We start from the raw sequence: 12,228 nt of genomic DNA, 5'->3' as shown, positions 1-12,228 counted from the left end.
TTTACAATGAGCCATGTCTCAATTATTCTGTTCAGCACTTTTGGAGATATAGTGGTGCAAAGTTTTGCCGTTTTTCCAAGATGGCGGCCGACCACGTGACATATGACGTCATCATTAACATATTTTATTCCCCATGGAGAGTTCTTTCCAATGAGCCATGTCTCAATTTTTTCTGTTCAGCACTTTTGGAGATATAGTGGCGCAACGATTTGCCGTTTTTCCAAGATGGCGACCGAACCACGTGACTGATGACGTCATCATTTACATATTTTATTCCCCATGGAGAGTTCTTTACAATGAGCCATGTCTCAATTTTTTCTGTTCAGCACTTTTGGAGATATAGTGGTGCAAATTTTTGCCGTTTTTCCAAGATGGCGGCCGACCACGTGACATATGACGTCATCATTAACATATTTTATTCCCCATGGAGAGTTCTTTACAATGAGCCATGTCTCAATTTTTTCTGTTCAGTACTTTCGGAGATATAGAGGTGCAAATTTATTCGGTTTATCCAAGATGGCGGCCGAACCACGTCACTGATGACGTCATCATTGAGGCACAGTATATTAGAGGGCAAGACCATTATGTGTGCAAAGTTTGGCGATTCTCCGTGCAACGGTGTAGACGCAGTGCTGCAAACAGACAAACAGACAGACAAACAGACAGACAAACAGACAGACAGACAAACAAACGAACAGATCAACATACTTGCCGGAAAATTTTTCCGGCAAGTAACAAACGAACAGATCAACATACTTGCCGGAAAATTTTTCCGGCAAGTAACAAACGAACAGATCAACATACTTGCCGGAATCTTTTCCGGCAAGTAACGAACAGATCAACATACTTGCCGGAAAATTTTTTCCGGCAAGTAATGAAAAATCGGTCAGAGACCGAGGACTTGCCGGAATGTACTTTTTTATCGGCCATTTAGAACAAATATGGCGGCCGAACCACCTGACCGATGACGTCATCATTAACATATTTTATTCCGCATGGAGAGTTCTTGACAATGAGCCATGTCTCAATTTTTTCCATTCTGCACTTTTGGAGATATAGTGGTGCAAAGTTTTTGCCGTTTTTCCAAGATGGCGGCCGAACCACGTGACCGATGGCATCATCATTAACATATTTTATTCCGCATGGAGAGTTCTTTACAATGAGCCATGTCTCAATTTTTTCTATTCAGGACTTTTGGAGATGTGGAGGTGCAGAGTTTTTTGGTTTTTCCAAGATGGCGGCCGACCACGTGACATATGACATCATTAACATATTTTATTCCCCATGGAGAGTTTTTTACAATGAGCCATGTCTCCATTTTTTCTGTTCAGCACTTTTGGAGATTTCGAAGTGCAAAGTTTTGCAGTTTTTCCAAGATGGCGGCCGACCACGTGACTGATGACGTCATCATTAACATATTTTATTCCCCATGTGGAGTTCTTTACAATGAGCCATGTCTCAATTTTTTCTGTTCAGCACTTTTGGCGATATAGTGGTGCAAAGTTTTGCCGTTTTTCCAAGATGGCGGCCGACCACGTGACATATGACGTCATCATTAACATATTTTATTCCCCATGGAGAGTTCTTTACAATGAGCCATGTCTCAATTTTTTCTGTTCAGCACTTTTGGAGATATCGTGGCGCAACGTTTTGCCGTTTTTCCAAGATGGCGACCGAACCACGTGACTGATGACGTCATCATTTACATATTTTATTCCGCATGGAGAGTTCTTTACAATGAGCCATGTCTCAATTTTTTCTGTTCAGCACTTTCGGAGATGTGGAGGTGCAGAGTTTTTCGGTTTTTCCAAGATGGCGGCCGAACCACGTGACCGATGACGTCATCAATTGGGCACAGTCTATTCCAGGGCAAGACCAATATGTGTGCAAAGTTTGGCGATTCTACGTGCAACGGTGTAGACGCAGTGCTGCAAACAGACAGACAGACAGACAGATGAAAAATCGGTCAGAGACCGAGGACTTGCCGGAATGTACTTTTTATCGGCCATTTAGAACAAATATGGCTGCCGAACCACGTGACCGATGATATCATCATTAACATATTTTATTCCCCATGGAGAGTTCTTTACAATGAGCCATGTCTCAATTTTTTCTGTTCAGCACTTTTGGAGATATAGTGGTGCAAAGTTTTGCCGTTTTTCCAAGATGGCGGCCGACCACGTGACATATGACATCATCATTAACATATTTTATTCCCCATGGAGAGTTCTTTACAATGAGCCATGTCTCAATTTTTTCTGTTCAGCACTTTTGGAGATTTCGTGGTGCAAAGTTTTGCCGTTTTTCCAAGATGGCGGCCGATCACGTGACTGATGACGTCATCATTAACATATTTTATTCCCCATGGAGAGTTCTTTACAATGAGCCATGTCTCAATTTTTTCTGTTCAGCACTTTTGGAGATATAGTGGTGCAAAGTTTTGCCGTTTTTCCAAAATGGCGGCCGACCACGTGACATATGACGTCATCATTAACATATTTTATTCCCCATGGAGAGTTCTTTACAATGAGCCATGTCTCAATTTTTTCTGTTCAGCACTTTTGGAGATATAGTGGTGCAAAGTTTTGCTGTTTTTCCAAGATGGCGGCCGACCACGTGACTGATGACGTCATCATTAACATATTTTATTCCCCATGGAGAGTTCTTTACAATGAGCCATGTCTCAATTTTTTCTGTTCAGTACTTTCGGAGATATAGAGGTGCAAAGTTTTTCGGTTTTTCCAAGATGGCGGCCGAACCACGTCACCGATGACGTCATCAATTGGGCACAGTCTATTCCAGGGCAAGACCAATATGTGTGCAAAGTTTGGCGATTCTACGTGCAACGGTGTAGACGCAGTGCTGCAAACAGACAGACAAACAGACAAACAGACAAACAGACAAACAGATGAAAAATCGGTCAGAGACCGAGGACTTGCCGGAATTTACTTTTTTGTCGGCCATTTAGGACAAATATGGCGGCCGAACCATGTGACCAATGACATCATCATTAACATATTTTATTCCCCATGGAGAGTTCTTTACAATGAGCCACGTCTCAATTTTTTCTATTCAGCACTTCCGGAGATATATCGAGGTGCTAAGTTTTTTGGTTTTTCCAAGATGGCGGCCGAACCACGTGACCGATGACGTCATTATTAACATGTTTTATTCCCCATGGAGAGTTCTTTCCAATGAGCCATGTCTCATTTTTTCTATTCAGCACTGGAGGTGCAAAGTTTTTCGGTTTTTCCAAAATGGCGGCCGAACCACGTCACCGATGACGTCATCAATTGGGCACAGTCTATTCCAGGGCAAGACCAATATGTGTGCAAAGTTTGGCGATTCTCCGTGCAACGGTGTAGACGCAGTGCTGCAAACAGACAGACAGACAGACAGACAGACAAACAGACAGACAAACGAACAGATCAACATACTTGCCGGAAAAAATTTTCCGGCAAGTAACAAACAGACAAACGAACAGATCAACATACTTGCCGGAAAAATTTTTCCGGCAAGTAACAAACAAACGAACAGATCAACATACTTGCCGGAAATTTTTCCGGCAAGTAACGAACAGATCAACATACTTGCCGGAATCTTTTCCGGCAAGTAACAAACGAACAGATCAACATACTTGCCGGAAAATTTTTCCGGCAAGTAACAAACAGACAAACAAACGAACAGATCAACATACTTGCCGGAATCTTTTCCGGCAAGTAACGAACAGATCAACATACTTGCCGGAAAATTTTTCCGGCAAGTAATGAAACCGTAATGGCCAGTCGCCTGTAGTCGTGGTTATCCTCCCCAGGTCGCCTGCAGTCGGCAAGCGCCGCAAAGGGGCAAAATAATTTTAAAAATGTTTAAAAACGGCGCGCTCAGTCGCAATCGAAAAAAATCCGCCATGCTGTCATGATGGAACCGCCATGCTGTCGTCGGTATCCGTAATAAGAGCGTAAAGCGGCCGCAACCCAGTCGCTCATAGTCTTCCGCAATCGCCCCACCAGCTAGCACGGCAGAGATGCGAATGCCATACGGCCTTCCTGCGGCATCTTCCCGACTACGGGCCGACACTGTTGCGGCTGCATATCGACTACAGAAGAACTGCCACGTCTCCCCTGCGGCTATGGGAGACCGACGACGACAGCAGTAGGACTAGTGGCGGCCGAGTTACGGCCATTGGCGACGGAGATACGACTGCCTGGCGACTGCATTACGACATACCACAATTCAATGGCAAGACAGGATGGTGTGAGGGTCTCCGTGGAGTGAGGTCCTGTGGTGCCGACAAGCATATGGCTTTATTGTTTGGACTTAGGACTTTTGGGAACTTTATCTTTGGGACTTTGGTCCTTTGGAAGCTTTATTTATGGGACTTGGGACCAGTGGAAATAATTTGTTGGACTTTATTTCCATTCTCTCTCCCTGCAGAAAAGTTTGATGATTACATTACAATGATACATCTTTATTAACTTTCTTATTGTACATCAAACATCTTTATGCTTCATGTCATACATCATTGAAGTGAATAAAGTGAAATGTAAAATAGAGAAATAAAGATTTAAAAAGTTGTGTGAATCGTCTCCAATCGCCGGCGGTCTTATTGCAGTCTTGCGGACGTCGGAGTAAACTGCCACCCGGCCCCAATACAGTTGCTGCTCTACGTTCATTACCCATATCTCGCTCCCATAAATCATAACACTTCTCACACATGCAGCATACACCTTTCCCTTCAGCTTCAACGACACTCCCCTCATCATCAGCACGCCACTCAATTCCCGAAACTTCTTCCATGCACATCTCACTCGAGCAACCGTTGCCGAGTCTGATCCACCTTCTCCATTCAGCATGTCTCCGAGGTAGCAAAATGTTTTCACACCTTCCAGCTTCACGCCATCTCCAACATCCAACTCAACATTTCCTCCATCTGCAGCTCCCTCTGTGCACACCTTACATTTGAATGTAGCTGCCACACTGGTTAATGACCCTCTCAGACCACTACATTTTTGATGAACCCACTCAGCGCACATTGTTCACTGAATGGAGTTCACTCCGACACCCTTCCGACACACAGCACAGGGCCACTTCCCAGTTCTTTCCACCTCACCACATGCTTTACCACTTGCCATCACCTTCGTCTTTCCGATATTCACCTTCAGACCTTTTGTCTCCATACATTCCTTCCACGTGTTCATCTTTTCCTTCAGTCCATCCATACTTTCCGCAATCAACACCAGATCATCTGCATACAACAACTCCCACGGTAAACCCTCCTTTACGTTCTGAGCCAGTACCTCCATCACAGCTACAAATAGTAGTGGACTTAGTACCGACCCCTGATGCACTCCCACCTTCACCTCAAACTCACCACTGTTCCCGTCCTTCGTCCTTACAGCTGTGTGCGCTCTTTTGTACATTGCCATCACTACTCTGATCAACCATTCCTCCACTCCTAACTTCCTCAATGCCCATGTCAATACTTTGCGTGGAACCCGATCGAATGCTTTCTCCAGATCAACAAACCCAAGAAACAACTTCTTCCTCTCCTCCATGTACTTCTCCTGCAACTGCCTCACAATGAAAAGCGCGTCTGTCGTTCCTCTTCCTGGCATAAATCCAAACTGCATTTCGTCGATCTTCACTTTCTTCCTTATCCTCCTCTCCAACACCCTTTCCAAAACCTTCATTCCATGCTCCAATAACTTTATCGCTCGGTACGAGCCACACTCCAGAGGGTCACCTTTCCCCTTGTATAGAGGGACGAGGGTACTCAGTTCCCAATCCACTGGAATGCGGCCTTCTTTCACCACCAGATTACAGATCTCTGTCATTCTCTTCACACCCCAACTTCCTGCTGCCTTCAACATATCTCCCACAACTCCCGTCGGCCCTCCCGCTTTTCTACCCTTCATTGCTTTTATCGCTTCCTCAACTTCCTTCTCAGTTATGTTCTCTGCCGGTCCTAAAACTGGGTTACTCTCTATGTTGCCATCCCATTCATTCTCTGTATTAAACAGCATTTCCATATATCTTTTCCATCTTCCTTTAATTCCATCTGGGTCGACAACGATTTGTCCCACTTCATCCTTCAAGCAGCTCACCCCCATCACATCACACCTCTCTTTCGCTATCTGCTTTGCAATCCTGAATACCGCTCTCTGACCCTCTTCCGAATCCAAGCGTTCTCCGAACATTTCCCTGCATACCTCCTGCGCCTTTGCTACCTCTTTGTTTGCAGCCTTCTTGGCTGCCTTATAACTTTCATGCTCTGCTGTTTCTGCTCCCGTACCCTTCGCCTTCTGCCACTCCTTGAACTTCTTCCTCTTCTCGTCAATCCTCTTTCCAACTTCATCATCCCACCACCATGTTTCCGAGTGCCTCGGTGGTCCTTTTGTCCATCCACATACTTCACCAACAGCTCCCAACAGACTAGCTTTCATTGACATCCAACCACTTTCAAGCTCAACCACATCATCCTCGACCCTACTCAGCCTCTCTTTTAATGCCTCCCTTACTGTCAGCTCTTTCAACCTCCACACCTTCATTCTCGGTTGGTACTTCACCCGCCGAGCTCTCCTCGCACCTTTCACCCTTACGTCGCAGACAACCAAGTGGTGCATGTGAAACATGAAAATTGGGTCGCCACGTCAAAATCCAAGATGGCCACCACCATATATGTCTGAACCTTGTGAGCGGTATATCTTGAAAAACAAGCATTCTGAGTAATGCGCTGCAATACACGTCCCCTACCACAGTTCAAACTGCCATAACTTTGTCAAAAATGATCGAATATGCACATTTATGCACGGTTGATGCTGGTTTTCAAACTTGATCTGAGGTATGCCGAGACACACGTGTGTCACGCCTCGCCATGTTGATAAGCCCCAAAGGTCGCTCCGTGGAGTGGCCTGCACGTATTGCACTGTGTGAATTATATAAATTATTACCAAGTCATGGTCTGAGGTACTAGCGATTCAAGAGATATCCATTTCTAAAATATTTTCGTTTAATTAACGATATCTGCCAAACCACGTGCCCTGTCGCAAATTCCAAAAGGACATTTTAGTAGACCGACATGCTGAACAGATTTATGAAGTTTCCCCTCAATTGGATCAAAAATGAGGGAGGGGCTCGGTTTTAAAAGTTCATGCTTAAAAACGTCAGAACTCTGAAACCATGTGACACATGACGTCATGCTTGTTGACTTTTTTGTTCGTCATGGTAATGCGATTCTGCCTGCAAAGTTTGGCCTCGATCTGTTCAGCCGTTGCAGATAAAAAGGGGTTTTCGTGTTTTCATGAAAAACAATATGGCGACCGAACCACGTGACCTGTGACGTCATAATTACCATTAAAATATTCCACAGACCGAGTCCATCATATGGTGAAAATTGTATCTCAATCGGTCCTATTATTGCAGAGAAATTGGTTTTTAAAGGAAATTCAAACTTAAAATGGCACTGAGTTAAGGAGCATCAGAATTATCAGAATTACCAAAGTTCAAAGTGCCATAACTTTGTTAAAATTATAGAAACGTCGTGAAGTTCGAACTTGACCTGTAACTTATCATGAGGAAACCAGGTGCCAAGTTTGAAATCATTAGCTTTAAGCGTTTAGAAAAAAAGTCCGGAAAACTGTTCTTTGCGTGACGGACTGACAGACTGACAGACAGACTGACAGGACTGACAGACTGACGGACGGCGTGTAAACCTATAGTCCCCTCTGGTGTACACCGGTAGGGGACTAATACCTGAAAGTCCTATGGTGTCCTACGTGTTGCTGTGGACTAACTATAGGTGCGACCTTATTAAATGCTGGGATATTTACAAGAGTTATTATTTACAAGTATTTACAAGTGAGGGGTTCTCAAAACCGCAACAATATATATATTGTTACGGAATCGGAGTACAGCACTCCCCTTACCGAGGGGGGTTTAATCCCCTCGTCGTTAAGCTGGCCGTCTCCGTTCCTGGACCCACCCCGCTCCTTAGTGGGATAGGATTGGCCAAGGTGATTGGTCAAGGGATTCCCGGACACCTCCGCCAATCCCTCCACAAAGCAGGTGGGTGGCCCCGCTCGAATCCCGGACAAGATGGTATTTGCCGAGCGGTTTAGCAATCCGGAATCCGAGCCGTCAGCAAAGACGAACCCGATTGTAAAGCGGTTCTGCCAAAATCGTGCCACAGGTACTCAATTGACAGAAATCACGAAAGCGATCGAATAAGAGAGGAAACCAAAGTAAAGGGAGAACAAAGATTTATTAACTACGTACAAAAACCCGAAGAGGAAACAAAAGAAGGGCATGTACAAGGGAAGAAGAAGAACCAGACACAGGGCAAGCTTATACAGGCTTAACTTATCAAACACCCAGCACAGAACAAACACACTTACACGAAAGGATGGAATGGCAGGGATGGTATGGGAAGGCAGAGAAGGGTCCAGGCAGATGGTAGGTGTTGAGGTCCGGCTCCAAGCGCGCACTCCGGTCCACACTTTGGGGTTGAGGCGAAACCCGGCAAACAACTCCGCGTGTCGTTGGACGCGACCGGACAATTATATAGCGGGGGAAAGCTGGTATGTTGCATACGCAATTCAAATCTCTGCCGGTCAATCTCCGTGGCTCTCTTTCTGCCGCTCGCCTCTGCTCGCTCCACTCTGCTCGCTCCACTCGACCTCCGTAAGTAGTCCGCGGCGGCGCTTATATTGGCCACCCGCGTATCAAGCTGCCTGCCTTTTGGAAACGCCCACCGGTGAGCTCGCCTCGGCCTTGGTCAGTTGGTCGCGAGGGCTCACCGGTCCCGCCCCTTGATGAGGCGTTGGCAGAGCCACGCCTTGTTCCTGGCGCTTGGCTGACTCCTCCCCCTTCTTCTCCAAGACGACCGCGTGCGTAATGGCGGCGCACGGGTTAGAAAATCAATCGCGCTGATGTAGAGGGAGCTGTAGGGCCTATCCTTATTTGATTTGATGCAACGTAAGGTCAACTAGTGGAAACATAGCCTTACCTGACACACATAAAAAGGATATAACTTTGGAGAGATCCTATGGTTCGCTACGTGGTGCGATGGACTAACTAGGGGACGACCTTTGACCTTTACACGAATGGAGGTATTTACAAAGAATTATTATTTACAGAGGGTGATATATACAACAATTACACCAAGTGCAGGGTTTCCCAAATCCGTTACTATATATATATATATATATCTATATATATATATATATATATATATATATATATATATATATACTGTATATATATATATCTATATATATATATATATATACTGTATATATATATATATATATATATATATATATATATATATATATATACTGTATATATATATATATATATACTGTATATATATATATATATATATATATATATATATATATATATATATATATATATATATATATATATATATATATATATATATATATATATATATATACTGTATATATATATATATATATACTGTATATATATATATATACTGTATATATATATATATACTGTATATATATATATATACCAGTTACTTTGCGATCAAGACCAGTTATCTGAACTAAGATCAAAATTCTGCTCTGTCAGAGGGTTCTCTTGAGAGGACAGGCAGAGCGTATGTACATGGCAGTGACGTCATTACTTGCGCTCATTGAAAAGCTGGAGAACTGCACATATATTTGGATATATATATATATATATATATACAGTGGGGAGAACAAGTATTTGATACACTGCCGATTTTGCAGGTTTTCCCACTTACAAAGCACGTCAAGGTCTGTTATTTTTATCATAGGTACACTTCAACTGTGGAAGACGGAATCTAAAACAAAAATCCTGAAAATCACATTGGATGATTTTAAAGTAATTAATTTGCATTTTATTGCATGAAATAAGTATTTGATACATCAGAAAAACAGAACTTAATATTTGGTACAGAAACCTTTGTTTGCAATTACAGAGATCAGACGTTTCCTGTAGTTCTTAACCAGGTTTGCACACACTGCAGCAGGGATTTTGGCCCACTCCTCCATACAGATCTTCACCAGATCCTTCAGGTTTCGGGGCTGTCGCTGCGCAACACAGACTTTCAGCTCCCTCCAAAGATTTTCTATTGGGTTCAGGTCTGGAGACTGGCTAGGCCACTCCAGGACCTTGAGATGCTTCGTACGGAGCCACTCCTTAGTTGCCCTGGCTGTGTGTTTCGGGTCGTTGTCATGCTGGAAGACCCAGCCACGCCCCATCTTCAATGCTCTTATTGAGGGAAGGAGATTGTTGGCCAAGATCTCGCGATACATGGCCCCATCCATCCTCCCCTCAATACGGTGCAGTCGTCCTGTCCCCTTTGCAGAAAAGCATCCCCAAAGAATGATGTTTCCACCTCCATGCTTCACGGTTGGGATGGTGTTCTTGGGGTTGTACTCATCCTTCTTCTTCCTCCAAACACGGCGAGTGGAGTTTAAACCAAAAAGCTCTATTTTGGTCTCATCAGACCACATGACCTTCTCCCATTCCTCCTCTGGATCATCCAGATGGTCATTGGCAAACTTCAGACGGGCCTGGACATGCGCTGGCTTGAGCAGAGGGACCTTGCGTGCGCTGCAGGATTTTAATCCATGACGGCGTAGTGTGTTACTTATGGTTTTCTTTGATACTGTGGTCCCAGCTCTCTTCAGGTCATTGACCAGGTCCTGCCGTGTAGTTCTGGGCTAATCCCTCACCTTTCTCATGATCATTGAGGCTCCACGAGGTGAGATCTTGCATGGAGCCCCAGACCGAGGGAGATTGACTGTCATCTTGAACTTCTTCCATTTTCTAATAATTGCGCCAACAGTTGTTGCCTTCTCACCAAGCTGCTTGCCTATTGTCCTGTAGCCCATCCCAGCCTTGTGCAAGTCTACAAATTTGTCCCTGATGTCCTTAGACAGCTCTCTGGTCTTGCCCATTGTGGAGAGGTTGGAGTCTGATTGATTGAGTGTGGACAGGTCTGGAGACGGCTTTGCGGTCGGTCTTTGCGGTCTTTGTGGTCGGAGACGGTCTGGAGACGTCTTTTATGCAGATAACGAGTTCAAACAGGTGCAGTTAATACAGGTAATGAGTGGAGAATGGGAGGGCTTCTTAAAGAAAAAACTAACAGGTCTGTGAGAGCCGGAATTCTTACTGGTTGGTAGGTGATCAAATACTTATTTCATGCAATAAAATGCAAATTAATTACTTAAAAATCATACAATGTGATTTTCAGGATTTTTGTTTTAGATTCCGTCTTCCACAGTTGAAGTGTACCTATGATAAAAATTACAGACCTTTACGTGCTTTGTAAGTGGGAAAACCTGCAAAATCGGCAGTGTATCACATACTTGTTCTCCCCACTGTATATATATCTATCTATCTATATATATATATATATATATATATATATATATATATATATATATATATGATTGGAAACACGTTTAAGCAACACAGTGACCACCAATCGGCCATCTTGGGTCAAATCTCGAAAGAAAATGATGTGCATATGTAACATCATTCATTTTGTGTGTGCCAAGTTTGAACAAGATCGGTAAATGCATGTCCAATAAATGGTTGAGGACGTGTTCAATATCGGGTTTTTACACCTAAAATGGCCACTTTTCGGCCATCTTTGATCACAACGCGAAAAAAAATGATGTGCATATGAACACCATGATGTGTCGTCTTTGGCCAAGTTTGAACAAAATCGATCCATACATCTGCAAGATATGGTTGTGGACGGCCGGACGGGACCCAATCCACAAACCCCCGTTTTGGATGAAGTTCCACAGATGCCAATAAAAGGTGTCTAATTAAAATCAGAATTGATGAATTGTACAAATTAAGGATAATAGGATACAACAAGGTATATTATTGTTGGTTAAAATATATTTTATATAATAATTAAGGGGATAATTGATGTTTGAGAAATGGATTTACCAAGTGGTTATTTCTTGAAGCAATTAAATCATAACATCGTGTTTTTTTTAATTCACAACAGAGTTCATCATCAAACTGTTCGAATCAAAATGTATAGACATTGACAGAAACCTTCATGGGGATGGTTCTTGAGGAAAGACGCTTCGGCATCATTGGGTTTGGGTCGATCCAGGTGAACATCAATGTCGTGCTCAGTTTTCACTTCCAATTTCACAAATAAATCTGGAAAAAGTAACTTTAAATAAATGCAGGCATCTTGTGTTACAT

General features: G+C 43.5%; 1 protein-coding gene across 4 annotated transcripts in view; it reads right to left on the bottom strand.

The window, feature by feature from the left end:
• The window catches only part of LOC137412303 (uncharacterized), a 152,847-nt gene that overhangs the window by 103,889 nt on the left and 36,730 nt on the right, over positions 1-12,228 (bottom strand). For all 4 annotated transcript variants that reach the window (XM_078777144.1, XM_078777146.1, XM_078777147.1 and 1 more), the window contains one exon: positions 12,073-12,183. In XM_078777144.1, coding sequence (XP_078633270.1) covers positions 12,073-12,183 — 111 coding nt within the window. The remainder of the gene's footprint in view (positions 1-12,072; positions 12,184-12,228) is intronic.

This window comes from Myxine glutinosa, chromosome 5, assembly GCF_964187855.1.
Source record: "Myxine glutinosa chromosome 5, kmMyxGlut1.1, whole genome shotgun sequence".
Taxonomy (NCBI): Eukaryota; Metazoa; Chordata; class Myxini; order Myxiniformes; family Myxinidae; genus Myxine; species Myxine glutinosa.
This window is presented reverse-complemented; position numbering and strand designations above follow the sequence as displayed.